At 36.4% G+C, this 26,197-nt stretch overlaps 1 protein-coding gene across 1 annotated transcript; it reads left to right on the forward strand.

The window, feature by feature from the left end:
• Window positions 1-3,252: 3,252 nt before the first annotated feature.
• LOC106874252 (heparan sulfate 2-O-sulfotransferase 1) lies at window positions 3,253-25,715 on the forward strand. The gene is made up of 4 exons (XM_089350102.1): window positions 3,253-3,315; window positions 12,245-12,438; window positions 23,057-23,214; window positions 24,480-25,715. Exons 1-4 carry the CDS (start codon window positions 3,253-3,255, stop codon window positions 24,698-24,700), a joined length of 636 nt encoding a protein of 211 aa, XP_089206228.1. The 3' UTR covers window positions 24,701-25,715.
• The last annotated feature ends 482 nt before the right edge of the window (window positions 25,716-26,197 follow it).

The raw sequence follows: 26,197 nt of genomic DNA on the forward strand, positions 1-26,197 counted from the left end.
TTTGATCCTCACTGCGCAGAACATTGGCAAATTTTTTTCTTATCTGCATCCCCTCTGGCTAAATAAACCTGTCGCCTAGCTTCCCTTCTGGCAGTCTGATACAATTCCCTGCTACCACCGTTCTTCCAGTCCTTCCAAGCCTGTTTATTTTGTCTAATAGCCCTGTCAACAACATTGTTCCACCACCACGTTATTTTCGGTCGAGAGGGGACTTTGCACCATCCACAGATCTTGTCAGTGGCCCTCAGCAGGTTGTCCCGTAGAAACATCCAGTTGTCTTCTACATTGTGTGAAGCTACATCCCCCTCTATTTCATCAAAGGCTTCGAGTAATATGTCTCTAAATCTCTGTCCATTCGCAGAATCTTTCAGCTTCCAGACCCTTCTCCTCCAAGCTGGTCGTCTTCTAGGCAACCACTTAGCCCTTATCCTGAAGTCACTAACTATTAGTCTGTGTTGTGGGGTACATTCTTCGCCTGGGAAGGTTTTGGCATTTATAAACAGCCATCTTTCCCTTTTCCTGGCGAGGATGTAGTCAATTTGGCTAGTGTGTCTGCCAGAACGGTAGGTGACTAGGTGACTGGCAAGCTTCCTGAAGTTAGTATTGCAGACCATAAGGTCATTTGCATCACAGAACTCCAGCAGCCTGGTTCCCTCCTTGTTGCGGGAACCAAAACCATAGCCTCCATGTACGCCATAGAAGCCCCCTGAATGTTGTCCAACATGACCATTGAAGTCACCAGCCACAAAGAGAAGGTCCCTGTCATTCGTTGACCAGGTAGTCTGCAGGAGGGAGTCATAAAATTAGTCTTTCTGTCCGTCGGGTAGCCCAGGCTGAGGGGCATAGGCCGAGATAATGGTTGCTAACCGATGGTGAAGGACTAATCTAATTTTAAGTATTCTATTGGATATTCTAACTACCTCGATTACCTTATCCACCCATTTCTCTGCAAGAAGTATACCCACGCCCCCGACCCCATCTGTGTTCCCTGCCCAGAAAATCTTGTACCTGTGTTCTTTGCCTGTGAGGAACCTAGCGGAACCACCTCTCCACCTTACTCCTTGGAGGCAGCAGATATCGACACGTCTCTGTTCAATCATCTCAACAATTTCACTAGACCTACCTTTCAGCGTACCGACGTTAAGAGTGCCAACCCTGAGGGTGTGGAAGATATGGGCCCATGAGACCCTGGGGCAGGGAACAGCAGCATCATGTACCTGAAAAGAAAGCTCGCATTTTGCAGAATTCATAAACAATCAGCAGCAATCATTTCAGCCTGCATGTACTACACTATCGTAATTTGCACCAAATGATCGCTTCCTTACATAGGAGATAAACCCTAAGTGGGGATGGGGGGAATGGCATGGAGTCTTTAGAAGTGTTCATGGGAGACAGTTAAGAACTTCCGGTGTTGGTGTAGAGGATAGGGACTTCCGGTAATGGTGGTGGCGGTGGGAGGGCGGGTGCACCAAGGCCATTGCTGCAGAGGTATTTCGGTCGCACGCGCTATAGTTCTATAGGTCTGGTGGGCGAAGCCAGGGGTCAATGCAAATAGGTAGGAGAAGAGAAGAGAGATTGCTAGCGAGGGGGATCGAGAGAGACAAAGAAAAGCAGATATCAAAAGAGACAGAGTAAGACAGAGGGAGGGGGGTTATGCCAGCATGAGGGAGAATAGAGAAGTAGGTTTGGGGATTTCTGTCGCATAGACACATTAAACATTGAGTGGTATAAATAGAATTTTGAGAAATAAGGGTTTTCGGGTAGCTAAAGTCTAAGACAGAATTATAGAGATAGGTGACTATTTCTTTTCATATAAGGAAGAGAAGCAAGTGAAGAACTGATTTTCTTTTCCTCGAGTGAATTGAAACATTGTGTTTAAACAATCAATTATATTTATTTAATATTTTTATATTTCTTCTATGTCTATAAACAGGTTGTTGTGCATGTCTGTTCTTCATCAGTACAGTGTAGTCTGTCTTTTAAGTTAGGTAGAAAGGGATAGTGGAGAGATAAACTGGGTGTAAAGGAAATTAGATATAACATGCAAAAGTTGTGACTGTGATGGTATGAGCATGTGATGCAGATGGAGAATGATAGCTACATAAGCAAGCACCAAACACTTAAAATGAATAGTGCTTATGGAAGAGGGAAACTCAGAAAGACTTGGGATAAGGTTGTAAAGAATTATCTCAAGATGATATAACTGATGCAGGGAGTGATAGAGGACTGTAGTGACTGGTAATATGCAGTGCTGCAGAAAACCTAACCTCCCATATAAGCTTGGTGCACTACTTGTTGAAATAGTGGCAGGGAGCATGTATCCTTGCCCATTGCTTAGTGCATGCTTCCTCCACCCCTTTGCAATTGCTTATTCTATACTCTTACATCCCTTCTATTTTCCTACTCTCTGTATCTTCTATTTCCTCTCATCTCCTCACTATCTCTTCTACTCACTGTTCTATGCTATCCAGTTCTAATTGAAAAGAAAGCATCTGATTCGTGCATACTGAATACCTCCATCTTCCTTTACAACCTATATCCTGCTACTCTTCTTCCTCTATCCTCCCACATCATGAAGCATGAGTGGGGTCAAGTTACACTCTGACAACCTTTACCCACCTGTCCTCCCTGATTCACTCTGATTTCTCATTATCATCTTACCTTTCTCTCATATACCACCCAACTACCCACCCCATAACATGGTGTAGTTTTACCTCTTCTACTCAACCCACCTTACAGAACCTTTCACTCTCTAACTCACTCTCACTAATCCCCTGACACAACTTTTCTCTCTTCACTCTTACTTTTCTTTGACACATCCACCTATATGGAGTGGCACTGTATCTTCTCTTGCTCAATTCCCTCCTCCATCCTTTCACTCTATAACTCTCTATTAACCCCACTAACACTTCTTTTTCATCTTTCCCTCCTGTTAACCCCTTACCTAATACTGTTTTTTTTTCTTTCTCAGCCATAAATCTGTTCCCTCCATCATCAATGGAGCTTTTTTTCACTTTACAAGCTTCAAGGCAATGCCACTTGTGTTAGTGTGAAGAAAAAAACATCATGTATGCTCTGTAAGCAGTTGCTAAACAAATTGAACAGCAACAATGCAAGGTTTGAAAGGGCTCTAGTTTTTCCAACAGTTAAGCAATATCTATAGTGCTAGTGCCATAAAAAAAATGCACCCAGTACACTCTGCAGTGTTTGGTATTAAGGAGGACATCTAGCTATGGAAGTCATACTAAAACTATGATACTGAAGAAGTTGTTCTCTGGCTCTTTGAGATTAATAGAGAAAAGGGAAAATAAAGGGGTAAGTCATAGTGACTGACAACTTCTGCTGAGATAGTCTTAAAGAGGTAGAGTCTTAGTCACTTACACAACTTCTATTCATATGTCACCTGTTTTAAACTACTAATTATGACAAAAAAAAAAATGGATTTGCTATGTTGAACCACCTAACACGAAGTTTTTACCAATGGACCAATTACCTTGTTTAATACCACAACCTAGGCTTTTGGAATCTTTAGCAAAGGCATCACTGTTGCAAACATTTAGATTTGGTCTCTATTCTAATGAAAGACCACTGCTTTGTACTGTAACAAGCCAGGAATGAATCATAGTTTCTTCTAGCTTTTCCTGACATCAGTCTTCAAGGCTTTGCAAAGGTGTAACCTTTTCTCCTTTGACTTCATTCAATAAAAAAAGGAAAATAGAATATTGTTTTACTGGAATATGAAGGAAATTATTGATTATATGAATAATTATAAGGCTTCCGATAGGGCTTCTGATAGTGTATTTAAGTGCACTGAAATGCTAAGCATATATAGGTACAGGCATGACTCTATGGTTAAGAAGTTTACTTTGCAACCACATGGTTCAGATTCAGTCCTACTCCTACTGTACATTACCTTAATCAAGTGTTTTTTACTTTAGTGTAGGACTGACCATAGGCATTAGTAAGTGGAAACAGTAAAAACTGACCATGATTGTATGTGTATATGCACATGTATATACTTCACCAATTTACATCGGTTAAAGAAAATATCATTGGCAAAGTTAAAAGCTGAAAAGCCAATGTGTTCTGTATAAAGTTCCTTCCAATATTTGCTCTGCATTGAGTTAACAGATACTCTCTTTTTACTATCAATATGATTGGTGTTTGGAAATCTGTAACCAGTGTGATATATTGAGTGGCCAAAAATGAACATCCATATCTGGCTTTTGTTGACATGGAGAAATCCTTTCACAGGGTCCCCCACTCCCTTTTCTGTAGGGCAGTATGGAAACTAGGGATCTATGACTGGTCGGTGAGAGCTGTACAAGCCATGTACAGGGATACTGTCAGTAAGGTGAGAGTCACCAATGAGTATAGCAAGGAGTTTAGTATACATGTAAGAGATCATCAGGGATTGAGTCTTAGCCACTTCTTGTTTATCATAGTTCTCCAAGCTATAACTGAAGAATTTAAGAGTGGCTGCCCTTGGGAGCTTCTCTATGTTGATGGCCTTGTTTTTATAGTTGAATCACTAGCAGAACTAGAGAAGAAATTTCAGGTATGGAAGCTCAGACTGGAATCAAAGGGCCTTAGAGTTAATTTAGGAAAAAACCAAAGTCTTGATAAGTAGGAAAGCAGACAAATCACAGATCCCTTCAGGAAGATAGCCCTGCATAATATGTAGAAAAGGTGTCTGGAGAAACTCCATGTGGTGTATTTAGCATAAACTATGAACACATAAGAAGTACAGTGGTATCACTGGAAGACTAACAGAGAAAGTAGTCTTTACATGTGGCAGATGTGCATGTACATTAAACACCAGGAATGTACAAAAAATAGACTTTTTCAAATGTCCAGTTCCTTAGAAGTAGTAGACAGTTTCCGTTACTTAGGTGACCAAGTTAGTAGTGTGGGTAGGTTGTTCCGAAAGCATAGCTATAAGAATAGGCTGGACGAAGTTCAGGGAACTACTACCTCTGTTAGAAACAAAGGGCCTCTCCCTCTGAGTGACAGGCAGATTGTATGATGCCTGTGTAATGAACTGCTATGCTACATGGCAGTGAGATGTGGGCTATGACTACTGAGGATATGTGAAGGCTTGAAAGAAATGAAGTCAGTATGCTCAGCTGGATGAGTAATATTAGTGTGCATATACAACAAAGTGAGAGTGATTTAAGAGAAAAACTGGGTATACAAGGCATCAGATGTAGTGTGCAAGAGAAAAAAAGTAAAAGTGTGGTTGTCCTTGCATACTTGTTCTCTGCATTTTTCACCAGCTGAGTATTCCTAATCTTATGGGCTTGTAGGTGCTGGTACCATATAAAAAACACCTATACTGGTGCTATGTAAATGCACCTGTGCCAGTGCTGCATGATAGCACCCAGTACACTCTGTAGAGTAGTTGGTATTAGAAAGGGTATCCAGCCATAGAAACCAAGCCAAAACAGATACGGAACCTGGTCAGTTCCTGTCAAAATGTCCAACCCATGCCAGCATGGAAAACAGACGCTAAATGATGATGTGGGTGGGTTTTTTTTTATTCATTAGGAAAGAAATAGTGAATTTAAAAGTATTTATTTTGAATCTTCCAAGTAACTAAGTGCTTGTAAGCAGTTTTCAGCAAAATAAACTTTTACCTTAAAATTATAATTGTGGTGGCCTTTTCAATGACAAACAATAAAGAGTTTAATATAAAATTCTGAAGAGCCTCTACTTTTATTTCCAATCAATTTCCATTAAAAATATAATATATTCCACTATTGGGTGGACGGAAGAACATGTTGAGTACTGGACAAAATGCCTTATCAATTTATATTAATTTATTAATTTCTGTTGTCTATTTATATCATTCAATTCCATCAGGGTTAACTTTGTCTTTCATCCTTCAAGGATCAATAAAATAACTCCTATGTAATCGGGTCCATATGATTGACTACACTTGTCTTATAAATTTGGTGGCATTATGCTTATGTTAAAGATATTTAATATGATTGGAACTATAAAATTAGTAAAATATTCATAACATTCATATTGCTTTAATTCAAGACAGAGATCGACCAAATCATTTTCACTATACAAATAAATTTTTTAATGAAATAGTTTAGCAAAATTCTGTTATTTCATACACCTAAACATTATAGTAAAAGGAGGTTTTCTTTAAAGAACCTAAACATTTTGATATTCACTCATTGTAACATCAGCATTTAATAATAAACGATTATCAAATCATCATCATCATTTAGCATCCGTTTTCCATGCTGGCATGGGTTAGATGATTTGACTGTTTTACAGTAAACCGGAGAGCTGTACCTGGCTCCAGTTTGGTTTGGCTTGGTTTCTACAGCTGGAAGTCCTTTCTAACACCAACCACTCCAAGAGTATAGTGGGCACCTTTTATGTGTCATTGGCACTGGCCACAACTACAATTTCACCTGGCTTGACTTGTCTTCTTAAGGGTTCTTAAGCACAGCAAATTGCCAAAGGTCTCAATCACTTGTCATCATCTCCATGAGACTCAACATCTGAAAATCATGTTTCACCACCTCATCCTTTGTCTTCCTGAGTCTACCTCTTCCATAGGTTCTTGTCACAGTTGGAGATCATGTGATATTTCCTATATAGCAATCTCATGAATTCAGAAAACTTGTTTAGGTGTTTAGGAAAAAGATTTTGTAAATTTTTGTGATCAGTGAAAAATAATATCTATTGAAGATTTAGACGGAATCTATCTATTGCGTTATTCATCAGTTATTCGTACGAGAAATACTAAAAATTTTCCAAGTTGAATGCCTAGCTTTCAAGAGCATAGTTCTCATTTTCTATATCTATATTTCTAATATAACTTTTTATACAAGTTGTATCTGTAGCAATAATGTAACTTGAAAGTACTTGATTAACAAATTAAACAAATTAATTTAATTTTCAGCAATTTGTAATTCTTTTACTGGTAAAATTCCAACAAATTCTTTTGTAGCCAAATCTTACTTAAGTAGTATATTGTTAATACTAAAGTCAACAAATTTTGAGAACTCTAATGAAACTTGGTTGACATTTCTTCAGTATAGGCAAACAAAAGAGAAATTACAAGATATTCTCATTATATTGGTTAAATTAGTATAAATGAGGTGATTAGCTGAACTTGGGTCTGATTTCTCTCTCTCTCTCTCTCCCTGTCCCCCCCCCCCTGCTTTTACCAATATGTAATGGTAGTTTAAAACTGGTCATTTTGAAATATGCAAATAAACTGTATTAGTAAACTCACTTTGCAATTATGTGTATGTTTACGTTCTACTTATTTCCTCGTTTTGTTGTTGTGTACTGAGACTGTTTAGAAAAAAAAAAAAAACGGCACATGCATATGCTTGCACAAACACACACACATTGAAAAATATAAACTGATCATAGTCTCTTCAAAGACATAAATTAAATATTTTACTCTATCTAAAGTGTCAAGTTCCATTATTTTTAATATTGTAATTGCACTTACACAGTACACAAAACCTGGTCTCTTTCTATCTCACACACACACACACACACTAATTGAACTGTCATGTTGATTAACAGGTCAGCAAGATTGTTTGCTGGCCTGTGAATGTTATAAGGAAAGCAACTTTACATTGTTTTTTTGCTATGAATACATCTGGCCTGTGAGGTGTCTATTTTAAGAATTTCTTTCAAACTGTTTCAACTTTTCCCAAGCTGAAATGAATTTCTCCTGTTTTGGTGGTATTGTGTCTGTTGAAATAATCAGAAGCAACTTTTGTTTGTTAAGACAAATTTAGACTGCTTGCTGTAAAATAAATGTTATAGCTACATGACAACTGTGATTTCAATTAGATGTCAAACTGTTATATTCTACTTAGATTTCATGCATACTAAGATATGTAATAATTCATTTTTGATTTTAGTTTATACATTTCAAGCCATTTAATGTTTATACAAATATTGCTAAATAAACAGATCACTCACTTAAAATGAATTTTAAAAATTTTTGTTATTGCTTTATTTATAAATATTATTTTTCCTTGTATGATATTCTTTGTAAAAGTTTTATTTTTATTTATTAATTTTTTAAAATTCTGTTGTTTGATTTGAATACTTAAAATTCTTGAGATTTATAATTGTTTAGTCAGCAGTCTTAGTAAACTTTCTTTGTATAACATAACAGTGAGGTCAGTAGAATGCAGAGCTGATGCTATTGTTGTAAAGTAGTGCATCTGTAAATGGAATAAAAAAAAGCTATCAAATGTAAATACCTAAAACCTTCATAAATGTTCGTATGGCTCAGATTGTTCTGTGAGGAAATGAGAATAATATTTAACCTAGCAGGTTTTTTATGGCAGCCCACAATTTTTCAGAGTAATAGCAACCCAGTTTATTTTTGTATTCAATAACATTCAATCTCTGCGTAACCCCTTAATTCTTTAGTATACCTAAGTTTAGCATAAATGCCAAAACCTACCCTGGCGAAGAATGTACCCCACAACATAGATTAGTAGTTAGCGACTTTGGGATCAAGGCAAAATGGGTGCCCAGAATTAGACAGGCTTGGAGAAGAAGGGTGTGGAAGCTTAAAGACCCTGCAAACGGACAGAGACTTAGAGACAAGTTACTTGAAGCATTTAACGAAATAGAAGGGGATATAGCATCATACAACGTGGAAGACAATTGGAGATTTCTGCGGGACAACCTGTTGAAAGCCACCGACCAGATTTGTGGGTGGTATAAGGTCCCCTCCCAACCCAGAGTAACGTGGTGGTGGAACAAGGAGGTAGACAGGGCTATTAGACAAAAGAAACAAGCTTGGAAGGACTGGAAGAACGGTGGTAGCAGGGAATTGTACCAATGTGCCAGAAGGGAGGCTAGGCGACAGGTTTATTTAGCCAGAGGGGAAGCAGATAAGGAAAGATTTGCCAATGTTCTGCGCCGTGAGGACCAAAGACTCGAGGTATTTCGGGTTGCAAGACAGTGTAGGAGAGAGAATAGTGATGTTGTAGGAGAGAAATGTGTTCGCATGGATGATGGTACGCTTGCATTAAATGAGGATGCAAAGAAAGAGGTCTGGAGATGCCACTACGATAGATTGCTTAATAAAGAGAATGAATGGGAGAAAGAGAGCCTGCCTTATGTCGACCCAATAGAGGGACCAGCTATCCGAGTTGATAGTACCAGGGTAGATAAAGCAATTAAGAGTATGAAGACCGGGAAAGCCCCCGGCCCATCAGGAATCACTGCAGAGATGCTCAAAATATCTGGCAGTGTTGGCTATAGCCTAGTCACCCGTATTACGAACCAGGTGATACACGAAGGAGTCATACCCTATGACTGGTGTAGCAGCATCATAGTCAACTGCTACAAAGGTAAAGGGGACGCTTTAGATACAAATAATTACAGAGGCATCAAGCTGTTAGATCAGGTTATGAAAGTTACAGAGAGGGTCATAGCCCAACTAATTAGGGAGCGAATCAATTTAGATGAGATGCAGTTTGGGTTCGTGCCAGGTAAAAGCACTACTGATGCCTTATTTCTAGTGAGACAGTTGCAAGAGAAATACCTAGCCAAGGATAAACCTCTGTACCTGGCTTTCGTTGACATGGAGAAAGCCTTTGACAGGGTCCCCCGATCCCTTATCTGGTGGTCAATGAGGAAACTTGGGATAGAAGAATGGCTAGTGAGAGCTGTGCGAGCCATGTACAGAGATGCGGCCAGTAAGGTGAGGGTTGGAAATGAGTACAGCAATGAATTCCGGGTAGAGGTAGGGGTCCACCAAGGTTCCGTCCTCAGCCCCCTATTATTTACCATAGTCCTCCAGGCAATCACAGAGGAGTTCAAGACAGGTTGCCCCTGGGAGCTCCTCTATGCTGATGACCTTGCCCTAATTGCGGAGTCACTATCAGAACTAGAGGAGAAGTTTCAGGTGTGGAAGCAAGGTCTAGAATTGAAGGGCCTTAGAGTCAACCTAGCTAAAACCAAAATCCTAATAAGTAGGAAGGTAGATAAAACACAAACCCCTTCAGGTAGATGGCCCTGCTCAGTATGTAGAAAAGGAGTAGGTAGTAACTCTATAAGATGTACCCGGTGCAAGCTATGGACACATAAGAGGTGCAGCAACATCAAAGGCAGGTTAACTAGCAAGTTAGTTTTTGTTTGTGGCAGATGTTCAGGTGCAATAAAGACTGCAAACAAACAGGAAACAACTTCTATCTCATTCCAGGGTGAAAAACTAGAGGTAGTCGATAGCTTCCGCTATCTGGGCGACCAAGTTAGTAGTGGGGGTGGGTGCGCTGAAAGTGTAGCTGCTAGAATAAGAATAGCCTGGGCAAAGTTTAGAGAGCTCTTACCCCTGCTGGCGACAAAGGGACTCTCACTCAGAGTAAAAGGCAGACTGTATGACGCATGCGTACGAACAACCATGCTACATGGCAGTGAAACATGGGCTGTAACTGCTGAGGACATACGTAAGCTCGCAAGGAATGAAGCCAGTATGCTCCGTTGGATGTGTAATGTCAATGTGAATACCCGTCAGAGTGTAAGTATCTTGAGAGAAAAGCTGAACATTAGAAGCATCAGTTGTGGCGTGCAAGAGAGACGATTGCGCTGGTATGGACATGTGGTGAGAATGGAGGAGGATAGCTGCGTGAAAAAGTGCCACACCCTAACAGTTGAGGGAACCCGTGGAAGAGGTAGGCCCAGGAAGACCTGGGCTGAGGTGGTGAGGCAAGACCTTCGTACATTGGGCCTCTCCGAGGCGATGACTACGGACCGAGACCTTTGGAAATGTGCTGTGCGTGAGAAGACCCGGCAAGCCAAGTAAGATCGTTGCCAGTGCCCCTGGACTGGTTCTTGTGCGGGTGGCACATGAGATGCACCATTTTGAGCGTGGCCGTTGCCAGTACCGCCTGACTGGCTCCTGTAGGATTTTCGAGCGAGATCGTTGCCAGTGCCCCTGGACTGGCTTGTGCGGGTGGCACATAAAAGACACCATTTCGAGCGTGGCCGTTTTCGTGCGGGTGACACGTAAAAGCACCCACTACACTCTCTGAGTGGTTGGCGTTAGGAAGGGCATCCAGCTGTAGAAACTCTGCCAAATCAGACTGGAGCCTGGTGTTGCCATCCGGTTTCACCAGTCCTCAGTCAAATCGTCCAACCCATGCTAGCATGGAAAGCGGACGTTAAACGATGATGATGATGATGATGAAGAGCGGATGTATTGTCATGAACATAGCAGCTATGACAGCAAAATCTGAAGCATAAATATCTGTTGGGGTAAACAATATAAATTGTTTAGAATATATACATATACTTTCATATATCTTTTATTTTTTACTTGTTTCAGTCAGTGGACTGCAGCCATGCTGGGGCACTGCCTTCAAGAAATTTTAGTTAAATGAATCACAAATCAATCCCAGTATTTTTCTTTCTTTTTTTTTTTAACCTGGTGCTTATTCTATCAGTCACTTTTTGCCAAGTCACTAAATTACAGGGATGTAAACACACCAATACCAGTTATCAAGTGGTGGTGAAGGACAAACACAGACACAATGCGTGCACACACACACACACACACACACACACAACAGGCCTCTTCCAGTTTCTGTCTACCAAATCCACTCACAAAGTTTTGGTCATCCAGGGACCATAGTAAAAGACACTTGCCCCCCCAAGATACCACTCAGTGGAACTGAACCTGGAGCCATGTAGTTGGAAAGCAAGATTCTTATCACACAGCCATGCCAGTATTCCAACAGTATTTCAAATAAATAATTATGTTGGTTATTTTTTAGTTATTTCATTTACAAAAAAAAAAGCTCTTTCATGCAACTTATATCTGTGTTAGTGGTGTACATGCACATGTATAAATACTTTCTTATTATTTATATTAATAAGATTGTCTAGTAATAAATTAAACCCTCAAAAGTTGACTGTGTGAAATCATTTGAAGATTGATAAAATAAGTCAAATACAGGGATTGGTTTAATTAACTATACCTCTTCACTTGAGACTCATTTACTTCCATGTGACATTTAAAATGTTTGTTTTATATTTGTCATGTTACACTTGATTTCCCAGTGTTTATAGTATTTCCTAAACTATTTCTAAATATATTAGACATCACACGTGTTACAAATTTCCACATGTGCGCATTACCTACTATCTGTTGCAGTGAATTTTACCACTTTGTTGTCCTGTCTTGACTCGATTTCTGATCTCCATTTTATACAGTTTTCTATTAATTCCTGTCTAGTCTGCATTTCTGTACTTCTCTCTCCATAAAGTACTAACATCACTGCATTGTCAATATCATCTTTACTTTGATATGGTCATTTCTTCTTTCTTACAGACATTTGATGAATGTGTAGAAGAAAATGGTGAGGACTGTGATCCTAACAACCTCTGGATGCAGATACCTTTCTTCTGTGGTCATGCTGCTGAGTGTTGGTAAGTGTTGTTTTTATTTTACCAGTATACATTCTAATCAGTGTATTTCCTATTTAGACATTAATCTCTTCTAAGTCCAGTCATATGTGGTTTTGCTTTGTTTCTCAGTACATATGGATGTATTGGCACAACTGTCCCTGGAATACCAAATAACCAAGACTTATTATGTACTAACTAAGCCAATTTTGACTGTTATTGTTGTTTAGACACATACAACCTTGATCAGACAGACCTATGATCAAATGCATTCCAACAATAACCATCCCACTTTTTCTCCAAAGGTCCAGTGACTGCAATCCAATGTGTAGAACTTAATGTAAGATGCAAGAGAGATTTGACTGCTATTTCTAGTAGTTGGAGTGACCATGCATAGACTTCTGCATTAGCATATTTCAACTATTTGTATGATAAGGTGTGATTGTTTGAATTTTTTAAAAAATCACAATGAGAAAAAAATTCATTATGTACTAATAACATTGAGCAGCTTAATATATCTTTGAGGGCTTCATTTTGTTGTAAATTTTTCTCAGTAATTATATAGACAAAAAATGAATTAACATGAAAACATTGTGTATATGTTTTAAAGAATCCACAAAAGTTATTCTGAAAAGTATTTGTTTGATGGTTATAAGCTATTAGTTACTTAATGAATTCCTTTCTTAACATAGTTAAAGTATCAAAGTGTTGCAAGAGATGCACTGTTGTTAAATTAGCATCATTTTTTTTTTGTGCAGTAGTCTTTGATAATCAGACCAGTAACAACTAAACAAATACAAATTGACCTATATACCACACTACAAACACTATAAAGCCAACTATTGTATCAAGGGTTATATAAAGTGCTTCCAGATTGAAATGGCATGTCCCAGATATGAAACGGCTTAAACTGATTTGTTGCTGCAAGTGTCATTAGTAATATTTACCATGAACCAATGAAGAAATCTTTACAGGGTTGCTTGTCTTGTTAGAAATAGTAGTTAATTTTTCCTAAATTCTGACTATACTGTTTTTAAAAAAGGGACATATTGGATGAGGTAGTTCAAGATTTACTGCACTTAGGAAAAGTTAGATGAACATAACTGGAATTCCTTTTGATCATAAGTCTGAGCTTCTGTATTTTATGAATTATTTTTGATTTGTAATTCTCTAATTCTCAAAATATTACTTTTTGAGATATATAGCTGTTTTTTGCTGGAGAAGTTCAAGTGAAGTTTTGTCTTGGTAAGGATGAAAATAGCTTCCTTTGTACAGTAGAAATATTCTGCCATGTCACCAGATCCCCTATCTGACCAAAAGTTAAAGGTTGTTTATTGTTAGAATTAGTGGTAAATGTCTCCATGCTTTTAATTCCTGATTCTGAATGATGTCTACCTATTCATATTCATGTCATTTTTCTTTTCCTCCTGGTTTCCAGTAAGAGATTGAAAATGACATGAAAATACTCTATATATGTGTCTATGTACACATTTATGCAAAAAAAGAAAAAAGAAAAGAAAGGAAAGAAAGAAAATTCAGTACACTGAAACAGTATGGACTAAAATTCAGAGTTTTCCATTTTGATTTATCAGACAATTGACAATAGCCCAAGTGAAATCATAGAATTGTAGGTAAAATATACTACACTCTAAAACCTTATTACCAATATATATATATATATATATATATATATATATAGATAGATAGATAGATAGATAGATAGATAGATAGATAGATAGATATACATACATACACACACACACATGCACATACAAAAGCTGAAGTTGATGAAAAAATGTAGCTGCAAAACTATTGTTTTGTATGTGGGGGATAAAAATACTCTATCTTTATTATCAATTCTGATTGTTTGAGCTGTTTCATCATCATCATCGTTTAACGTCCGCTTTCCATGCTAGCATGGGTTGGACGATTTGACTGAGGACTGGTGAAACCGGATGGCAACACCAGGCTCCAGTCTGATTTGGCAGAGTTTCTACAGCTGGATGCCCTTCCTAACGCCAACCACTCAGAGAGTGTAGTGGGTGCTTTTACGTGTCACCCGCACGAAAACGGCCACGCTCGAAATGGTGTCTTTTATGTGCCACCCGCACAAGCCAGTCCAGGGGCACTGGCAACGATCTCGCTCGAAAATCCTACAGGAGCCAGTCAGGCGGTACTGGCAACGGCCACGCTCAAAATGGTGCATCTCATGTGCCACCCGCACAAGAACCAGTCCAGGGGCACTGGCAACGATCTTACTTGGCTTGCCGGGTCTTCTCACGCACAGCCCATTTCCAAATGTCTCGGTCCGTAGTCATCGCCTCGGTGAGGCCCAATGTACGAAGGTCTTGCCTCACCACCTCAGCCCAGGTCTTCCTGGGCCTACCTCTTCCACGGGTTCCCTCAACTGTTAGGGTGTGGCACTTTTTCACGCAGCTATCCTCCTCCATTCTCACCACATGTCCATACCAGCGCAATCGTCTCTCTTGCACGCCACAACTGATGCTTCTAATGTTCAGCTTTTCTCTCAAGATACTTACACTCTGACGGGTATTCACATTGACATTACACATCCAACGGAGCATACTGGCTTCATTCCTTGCGAGCTTACGTATGTCCTCAGCAGTTACAGCCCATGTTTCACTGCCATGTAGCATGGTTGTTCGTACGCATGCGTCATACAGTCTGCCTTTTACTCTGAGTGAGAGTCCCTTTGTCGCCAGCAGGGGTAAGAGCTCTCTAAACTTTGCCCAGGCTATTCTTATTCTAGCAGCTACACTTTCAGCGCACCCACCCCCACTACTAACTTGGTCGCCCAGATAGCGGAAGCTATCGACTACCTCTAGTTTTTCACCCTGGAATGAGATAGAAGTTGTTTCCTGTTTGTTTGCAGTCTTTATTGCACCTGAACATCTGCCACAAACAAAAACTAACTTGCTAGTTAACCTGCCTTTGATGTTGCTGCACCTCTTATGTGTCCATAGCTTGCACCGGGGTACATCTTATAGAGTTACTACCTACTCCTTTTCTACATACTGAGCAGGGCCATCTACCTGTTTGGTGAGTCAATATTGTAAAGCAGTGAATTATGCTATTGGTGTGGTTTTTCTGATTGCTTGAGGCTTGTAGAGACTCATGCTGATAAACCAAAGAACAAATTGTTTGGTTGTATGTGAAGTGTTACTATCAGTGTGGCTTTTTGCTTAGTTGCAGCATGTGGTGAATCATGACCCTAAAATGGAAGGCAAATTATTTAGCATGTATGGGTTACAATCAAATTATAAAATAAAGTGAAATGAAATAGAATTTCATTAAAAAAAATATAAGGTGAAAAGTAGAAAATGAAGTAAAATGTCATAAGATGAAAATAAAAATCATAAAAAAATATAATTAAATTGAAAATCCTATTCTTCCTTTATTCATTCATGATATAAAACAGTTGCAACCTGTGTACCTTGAGAAGGTGGCTACACTGCTACACCTAGAGATGGTGGCTATATTACTTCACTTGTGCATGAATATGTGTTGGTGTACATGTAACTATCATTATCATCATACATCTTTCACATCTGTTTTCTATGTTAGCATAGGTTGAACAGATCAAGAAAATCCAATGAGTTGGAGGGTCACATTGTGCTCCAATGTCTTAATTTTGGCATGGTTTCTACAGCTGTTTCCCTTCTTAATGTCAACTATTTTACAAAGTGTAGTGGGTGGGGTTATGGTACAGAACACTGGAAAGGGAAAGGGGTAGAATGATTAGTTAGGCAAGATGATGAGAGGAACAAATTTATAGTTGTGAGAGGGCAGTTGTGGAGAGAGTAACAGAGTTGACATTTTTGGGAGAGGGAAGTATGGAAGGGGCAGGGTAGAGCAGACGGGGATTAGTGTCAGGTGTTAGTGAGAAAGTGTGGGACAGAGTAGCAGTGGTGATGAGGTGGATCCCATGTTTTCAGAGCAAATATGAGTGGAAAGTATGTGAGAATCTGGAGAGGTTCACTGAAGGAAAAAAAGAGGCATTGGGCTACAGAGGGAGAAATGAGAGGGTGATGAGGTGCCTTGCATACATAAAAATGTGTTATGCATGATAAAACTTTCCTTATGTAATTCTTTGTCCCAATTTTGCTATATTTACACCTTTCCAACCATTTTGCTTCACTTAACATTATATTCATTTAAAAGTATATAATATTTGCCTTGTGCTTTATGGTCACAACTCACCACATGCTTCAACCAATCACATTACAACAGCACTATATCCCTCTCCCATCTGCACACACATATGGAAAAATTTTTTCACTGGTTTATGTGTATGCCTAACCACACTAAATAATCTGCTGCCTGACTTATGGGTGTCACTCACTATATAATCCACACTATGTTATGATCATGACTCACCTCAACTCATTGGAACACACACTCTTTAACACAAATCATACAAATACAATCTTGACTATATTGTTTCAGTTTTCTATATTTTCCGTTTTTTACCCATTTTTTAATGTTTTTATTAATTAGTATTTTAGAGTAGACATTTAGTGACAACCTGTAAGACTTAAAACTTTTATGTGCGTGCATGCATGTTTTTTCAAGAAATTGACATGGTTGTAATTTAACTTGATCAATAACTTTTTCGTTTTTGTATTTGGTTTGCAGGATTCTTTTTGTGAATTTGTATGTTGAAGCATATTTTATTGTGTCTGAGGAGAGACATTCTCTTCTAGTGCTTTATTATTTAACACACTCACCAGTTTGACTTCCACTCATTTACTTATTTATTTTTTCTAAAATAACTAAGTAAATGAGTGGAAGTTGAACTGGTGAGTGTGTTAAGTAAGAAGGCACTAAAAGAGAATGACTCTCCCTAGACACAACAAAATAAGTTCTGCAATAAGTCAATTACAATGTAAAATCAAATGGAAAATTCTATTTTGCCCACATAAAACAGGTGTCTTTGAAAATTTTCATAAAGAATTCTATAATGTTCTCCTTTCATTAATCTGTCATTATCTTCAGTGATGTCAACACCCATTTAAACAGATACAATAACACACTAACATTGCTTGACAATTTAAAATAATTCTTCATACCTCAATCGTACATTAAATCCACTCACAAAGTTGGTAACAGATATTCTTCTAACAGGTAATACATCCAATAGGCAGGAATTCATTATTAAATGTATTCTTTGAAATATTACACAGTGGAAATTCTATCATTACTTGCGACTATAAAAGTGTGGAAATACAATTCCATCTACAGGATCTTATGTCACATTTAACTCAGATTTCTGTTTAATATCTCTTATCTTACATTTCTAGTTTCCATGGCACGTGTACCAAAAGTTCACACAAACCTGTTTCACAAAAGAAAGTTACTTCTTAAAATATTAATGTCAATAGAATTAGAATTACTTAAGATTAAAAGAATGACGGGGGGGGGGGGGGAACAGACCTAAATTAAAATATAGACATTGATAGAATGCATTATATCAATGTATACTGATTTCTGTTAAAAAGCAAAAAGCAGGAAATTGAAAGTTCAGCAAATTTTTTAACTTCAGTAATAAAATACTAATCAGAGGAAAGGAAAGCATCTTTCTTCATTGACAAAACATATACATATACTCTTTTTCTCTTTTACTTGTTTCAGGCATTTGACTGCGGCCATGCTAGGGCACCATCTTGAAGGGTTTTAGTCAAACAAATCAATCCTAGGACTTACTTTTTTAAGCCTAATACTTATTCTATTAGTCTCTTTCGCCAAACTGCAAAGTTATGGAGATGTAAACATACCAACACCAGTTGTCAAGCAGTGAGTGGGGGACAAACACAGGCACAAAGACACACACACATATATACGAGGAGGTTCTTTCAGTTTCCATCTACCAAATTCACTCAAGGCTTTAATCATTCCATGGCTATAGTAGAAGACATTTGTCCAAGGTACCACGCAGTGGGACTGAACCTGGAACCACATGGTTGGGAAGCAAGCTACTTACCACACTCTTTCATTATCTCATTTTATTGAGTTAATTTTTTTAAGAATTGCAAATACATCTTTTACGCAATCAGAAGTCTAAATTATCTAGTGATCAAACCTATCATCATCAAGAAGATCAATCTCTCCAGCCATTGTCAGTAACATCTTACAGTAACTGGCCGTCAGAGTGGTGAGAGTACAAGAACAGGCATCGTTATGAGATTACTAGCCATTGAACTGGATTCTTTTTTGAGGATTTGTACATCTGCAACATGTCATCCACAGCTTATTCTTTATATATGAAATCATACTCAAATGGTCATAGATAATTGAGACTAATGCTGTTAGGTTTAGTGTGCCATGATTTTCATTACTAGAATCTGTCCTTTTCAAAGTATTTACATTTGTAATTTCAAAATCTGTTTCAACTGCATTAATGTCAAAGCATGTGGAGCAGCTCATCAAACTCCCAAATCAATCCACATTTCTCTCCAATGTAAAATACCATAGCAATAAATGGCAGGGTGATCACTACCTGAAACTAAGCACTACTAAATCAAAAACCCAAAGTTTTCCATAATAAACTAACTGGTCAAGTAGTCCTATTAAAAGTCCCATAATTGACTATTTTGTTATATTTTGTTATTATCATCATTATCATCTGATGAAGTAGGCATGTTTTTACGAGCCTTTCTTCAAAGCAAAGGTTTTATTTACTAGATGAAATAGAAATTTTACTAAAATTACTTGCATACAGATAACTTTATATAGTTAAGAGCTTCCTTTTACAGAGGCTGACAAAGTAGAAAATATAATTTGAGTTTCATTTAGACAAAATTATATTTTTCTTTTGTCACTGACAAAAAGAATGGCCATGATCATTTCATGTCACACACCCAAGAAAAAAAAAAACAACACTAATTTAGTTATAACACAAACTATTGATAACATGCACAAGCAGAGAGAAAATACAATCCTTTTAACTCAACCAAGAGAAATCTTATCATCAATGGTGTACACACACATAGTTTCAGGTGTAAACACAAATAACAATAGATTTACTTTTGGTAATGTTTTGTCCAGCAGGGAAACTCGTAATATGGAACACTTTCCAGAGAGATCTAAGGCTTGGAAACATTTTGTACACCAAACTGGAACCATTCTTCCACAAGTAACTATAAAGGCCATGAGAAGAGAAAAATATGTACCACTGCCTCAAGAAAGACAATAAAATTCTAATCTCATCCAAACATGAACAGGAGACAATTCTGGACAATATTTTAGATGAAATATCCTGCATTGGGAGAGGGAGATCATATGACTCTATATGTACTTTTCTTTAAAGCAGGATGCAGTGAAAATTAAACCCAAATAATGTACAAGACATCTACCCGTGAGCTGAATCCACAGATTTTGGAAGGAGAAACACAGGGATCACTGACAAGTACATTGGTGATGATTTTGAGCCCTGATTAAAGCCTTTTTGGCTAATAAAGAAAAGATTATTATTATTATTAATCAGAAACCATTATTGCTGTTATTAAAGCAGACAGCTGGCAGAATTGTTATTATACTAGACAGCATGCTTAGTGTCATTTTTTTCTGACTTTTTACATTCCAAGTTCAAATGTCACTCGAGATTGAATTTGGCTTTCATCTTTTTGGGGTCAGTGAAATAAGCACCACTTGAGTACATACACTTGTACCTATTCTAGAAAGGATTATTATTGAGTGAGAGGGCAGCGCATGCCATCAAAGTAACACTGGGGTACAAATATAAAAAGCCCAATATACCCATCATGACTACCTGCCTGATAAGGGTACACCAGGCACATGCATCACAACCATATGTGCTTGACATAATGATCTCATATCATGATAAACAGCACATGACCTTGTAGGTAGGGCCCAGTTAGAATTTTCTTCTGGTCGAGGAGCCCATCCTGCCCCAAAAATCCCTGAATAAGGGTTATTTAAGGATGTTGAATGAAACACTCATGTTTCCAGAGGTGAGTTATTGAAACTGCAAAGAGTTCCTCTCAACACATAGCTATGATGCTCCCCCACTGCTTCTGCTCGTGATCAGAGATGCACATATCATCAGCCACCAAGGGACATGCTCAACTGGTTACGGTCAAACAACTGACAAGCAAATCTGTGGTATTGAGCTGAATATTTGCTGTAGCCCATCTTTTATACCAAGATAAAACATGTACTTGATAAACACTTCCAATCAGTTAAGATCAGAAGCTATGAGAGCCACTGCCTGGTATTGCATGAGGGCATTGTCATTATTATTAAGAAAAAGAAGACAGTGAGCTGGCAGAATCATTAGAGTGTCAGACAAAATGCCTTGTGGTATTTCTTCCCATTCTTTTATATTCTGAGTTCAATTTCTGCCAAGATCAACTTTGCAGTCATCCCTTCTAAAAATGTACTTTGAGTTTTCTCAAATCTAATGTATTTGTAGCATCTGGCTTTGAAACTGTTGTTGCTCTGTTTACCAACCTAAGAATAAGAAATGGTGCTAGTGCTACACAATATAATGTTTCATCTCCATAATCATTTGACCAATTGCATCCATTTCTTTTCTTGAAATGGCAGCTGAAAATTATCCAAGCTTAATGTTAAACTTTATACTACTCAATCAAACTTTTCTTTATTATATCTTTGTTAATTGATTAAATGAGAAATTCTCAAAAGCAACGCTTTTGTTTTTGTTATTTAACTAGTGTTTAGTGTCTGAATCATCCAAATGGGATAAAAATAGAATTAAATATTTTCCTTTATTTTTATAGTTTGTTTTTTAAAAACATGCAGCTGCAACAAGTTTAAAGCTGTTTTTTTTTATGTTGTTGCTTTATGACACTTCCTTATTAATGTACCTAAACACCCACAAACATTTATATGGTATCAATTGCTCTTTTTGACTTTCTGTTGCTTAATGTTTGCTATATTAGTTGCTTAAATATAGCTTCTACTCAGTGTAACTTCATTCTTTCTTTAAATTGAGATGATGTATTTGATATACCATTAATTTTTGGTTAGTATTCACCAATTAAAGGTTGTATGCCACTCCTAGAATGTTAATCAAAAGTATGAAATTTGCCCTGAACTGACATAATAGTAATCTCATATACACATATCTGGAGTTTCTGAACTTTTAAGCTTTTGTTATGCTACTGCTGTACTGTAAATCAACTTACACAACCACTCAATAGCAGCAACAACTTGTCCATTGTAAATAATCTTGCTGAAACTGAATAATGCTTGCATGGATTTGCAAACCTGTTGGTTCTTCGCTATTTTTACTACATTGGTAAAAGCAAGTCCTGCTATGTTAAAACCTCCCAATCCTACTACTGCTCTTGTTTTGATGTTCCTGATGCTTTCAAATCCAATATTATCTCAATCTTACTTTGGTAAGGGCTCTTAGTGCTACAGCGCCTCTTTTCACTACTCAGTTCTACTTAAATCTAAAAATCACTCAGACTTTAGATAATCTGTGTTTAGTACTATGAAATAATTTACTGATATCTCTTTCAGTTGGAGTGCTCATTTAATTCAAACTTCCATTGTATAATATTTTACTATTCTCTGTACTTTTTTTACTTATATTTTTATGTATACATTTCTTTCAATGTTCTTGAAAACACCATGAAAATCATGTAATATTGTTTTCCATTCATATAAAAATGAGTTAAGTGCAGTTATATTTATAAATCAAGTTTTACATGTAAAGGTATGACTGTTAGGCATTAATAGAAAAGAAATTAACAGAATTATCTCTAATGTACTTTTAATGGTATCTTTCTTAATTTTGTTCTTTTTATTTTATTTTGCATTATTCTTTCAGAATAATTTATCCAAAAATACTTTTCAACATAGGATATACTCACCTGTATTTCTTTTATGTTTGTGTATCAAAGATTTTATGTTTACATAAAAATCAATATTATTATGCCTTAAGAAATGAATAGTAGTACTGTGATTAGTATACATATCAAGTTCATGTTGGAAGTAGTACATTCATTGATATAGGAAACATTCTAAGTACTAATTTCCCTTGTGTAGTTAAATATTCATATTTTGTGTTAGTTTCATAAGTAATCCATCAACCATTATTTGATACATTGCATGACATGTTGAATTGGGTTACACATCCTGTCTGTGGAGTTGTATCCAAGTAAGATTCGTTAGATTTCCTTTTCTTTTCTTGCCATAGATATTGAATGACTCTCCTATGTAGCAGGGTTTTCCAGAAACTAAAATACTTCTAAGTATTGCTGCTTGGCAAAACTCATTAAGGAGGATGAGACCTGGCTAAAAACCATAATGGGTTAAATTTTTTTTTTTTTTTTTACATTTCTTTGCAATTGTTTATGTTCCTTTCTTAGTTTAAGTACTCTGTTATACTTACCTTGGTCAATATAAATGGAAGTAACATGCTAATCCTACTTAGTGCTAATTATTGTTTCTAGGAAAGCAGTCACCAAATCATGCAAATAATTCCTATGGGCAATGTTTGCAAAAGAACGTACACCAAACTTCAAAAATATTGTTGCCAAAAAAATCATTTGTGTTGAGATATTTTCTCTTAAAAATTTCTATTCAGTAGATTGATTTTTAATTAATTCTATGTCCATTCTTAATCGAACAGGGTGCCAGGTTACCGCTGGGCTCTTGAACAAGCTAAATACAACCTTGTAAATAACTATCTTGTGGTTGGCGTCACTGAAGAATTAGGGGACTTTGTTGCCATACTTGAGGCTACACTACCTCGGTTTTTCAAAGGAGCTGTAGATCTCTATAACTCAGGTAAGAATAATTAAGTTCTTAAAATTATTGCTTTTTATTGATTAGATATTTGATAACTCATTTTATTTATTTGAAACACAATAGTATTCTATTTTATCAAGCCATGAATATGGGCCGACTTGTTGGATCCGATTCTTTAAGTATACAGTTTCCTTAACTTTTGTATATAGAACATGCAAATTTTTGTAAGATATTTGCAAATGAATTAGAATAATGCTTGCATTTATAGATGTTTGAAGATGGGAAACTTTTGCAAAACTGAACCTGCTGATGAACTGTTTGTGATCTTTCTGCAAAAGCATTTTGCAACTTCTAATTAACTGGATCACATTCCCCAACTTTCTATAAAGACGACATTGCTTAGAGTCTCCCAAGCAATAGATGCCTTTCTTCAAACTGTGTCTACAAGTGCTTAATGCTACCAGCTAATTGAAGGCTCTTGGTTTTCTTTCTTGAATCATCATCATCATCATCATCATTATTATTATTATTATTATCATTATTATTATTATTATTATCATTATTATTATTATTATTATTATTATTATTATTATTATTAATAATAATAATAATAATGGTAATGGTAATAAATTCATTCAGTTGGAATCAATAAAAAAGTACCCACCAAGTACTAGTGTTGATTAAATCGGTTACACTTCTTCCCCAAATATGTGGCTTTGTGTGTTTATGTTAGGAAGCATTATTATTAATGTTAAAGGAGTGGAACTGCAGAAACAGTAGAGGGTTACACTAAATGCATTACAGTGTTTAGTTACATTTCTCTATGATTTGAGTTTAAATCCCTCTGGGGTAAACTGTCTTTCATCTTTCTGAAGTCAATAAGTACTATTCAAGTCAAAGAGTTGATTCAATTGATTATATAGCCCAACCATCAAATATCTGGCATACTGCCATTGCTAGAAATGCAGAAACTGTGGAGTTTCTGCTATATTTAGTTGTGTCCCTTTTCAGATCAAATCCTGTCTGAGTTGATTATGCTATGCTGTTCATATGAAAGTTAGAAATTATTATTTATAGTTATTATGTATCAAGTTTGGCGCTGTTCTGCCCAAACAACCAAAAAAATTAAGGATCTTTAACTGGTTTTAGAGATGGCATGGTTGATGTTGAAAGATGTTTCTTTCTTTATTTTTTTAAAGAACATAAAATGATAAAAATATATTAAAATCATGTTTATTTTCATATAATTTTTTATTTACTATTAGATAGTTTAAAGTACTAATATCTTAAAATGTTGTTTTCAGGTCACAAATCGCATTTACGGAAAACTTCTAACAAAATTCCTCCAAAAGAATCATCTTTATTGAAAATACAGCAATCAAAAGTTTGGAAAATGGAACAAGAATTTTATGATTTTGCAGTTGAGCAATTCCATTTTATCAAACAACTTACTTTTGATTTGGTTGATGGTGAATATATAGAGAAAGGTTATCAATTTATATATGAGAAAATCCGGCCAAGGTGAAGCTGATGTCGGACAGAGAATAGGTGTCATTCCAGGTTAGAATGAATTGTGAAGTGAAATTCCAACTCTTCCCCATTCATCCCCACCCATTTCCTCTACAGAATAGGTAGACATACATGCATACACATATATAGTATCCATTATTTGTATCTTGGTAGCAACTATTGCCAGCCATTAGGATAGATCCTCCTCTCTCAAATAACCTACACATTTGAAGTAGCCATTTCCTGTGAAGTTTGCAACAGTAACTTGCTATCATTACATCAGTTATGTATGCATTAGAAGCAACCGTTATTTTTTTTAAGATAGCAACAACTCTCTCTCTCTCTCTCTCTCTCTCACATGCACACACACACACACACACACACACACACACACACACAACAAAGCACTTTCTGAACCTATGCCTTCTAAATGCTGTTGCCAAAGTCACAGTTGCATCAACACTTACCTTGATTTATTTCTACCACTACAACCTACATCTCCAATATAACAGTACAGTTCTTGATTATTTTACTTTAGCTTGCATTTTTCTACTACCATTGTCACCAACACATGATACTATGAAAATACTATTCCAATCCATCATATACTTGCTGCTCTTATTATAAGCATTAATGCTTTCACTGTTAGAAACATCAACCCTAATCTTGCTGCTGCTACTATTACTGTTGCTACTACCATTCTCACCCAAATGATAAACAACACAGTTTATTCTTACATTAACAATCACTTGATAGAAATATGTAGTTATCAATTTTGATCCATATCACCACTTTATAAAACCACTAGATGAATAAAGGATCTAAAGAAATAAATTTGAAATAACACCCTTTAATGATGGCACCTACCCTTATTCCTTACACCACCTCCACAACTTTCTTTCCTCGTTAGGAAAAAAAAAATAAATAAACATTGTTTTCCTGTGTGAAATTCAAGAAATCAGAACTATGGTAATGAAACGTTCTCCTATGGAGACAAGCTTTTATTATTATTATTATTATTATTATTATTATTATTATTATTATTATTATTATTATTATTTTTGTTGTTTCTTTTTTCTTTTCCTTCTGCAAAAATATATATATAAATAAATCAAAATAAAAGAAAAATAGGGAGAAAAAAGACTTAAAAGGAAAAGAAAAGAATAAGAAAAAACTTATGGGAGTATTTTATTAACATGTTTTAATAAAAGATATGAACCAAAACCGTTGTATGTTTAATGGGTGAAATGGGCAAGGTAAGAAAGAGAAAATAAACTTTATTTCCCTTGAAGACATAACTAAATGTCTTTTATTAAGAAAGGTTAAAAATTAAAGTGGTTTCATTTTTATTGTTACCATAATAGTTACTGATATTTTTATTTCTTATTAAAAAAAAAATCAAAATTTTATCTTTTGCTATTATTACTGTTCTTTCATTATTTCAGTTTTGATTGTTGATACCTATTCTATGTGTCAATTTTCTTTAAAGAAAAATAAGAAGCAATTTGAAGAA

Source organism: Octopus bimaculoides, chromosome 1, assembly GCF_046866305.1.
Source record: "Octopus bimaculoides isolate indiv1 chromosome 1, ASM4686630v1, whole genome shotgun sequence".
NCBI lineage: Eukaryota > Metazoa > Mollusca > Cephalopoda > Octopoda > Octopodidae > Octopus > Octopus bimaculoides.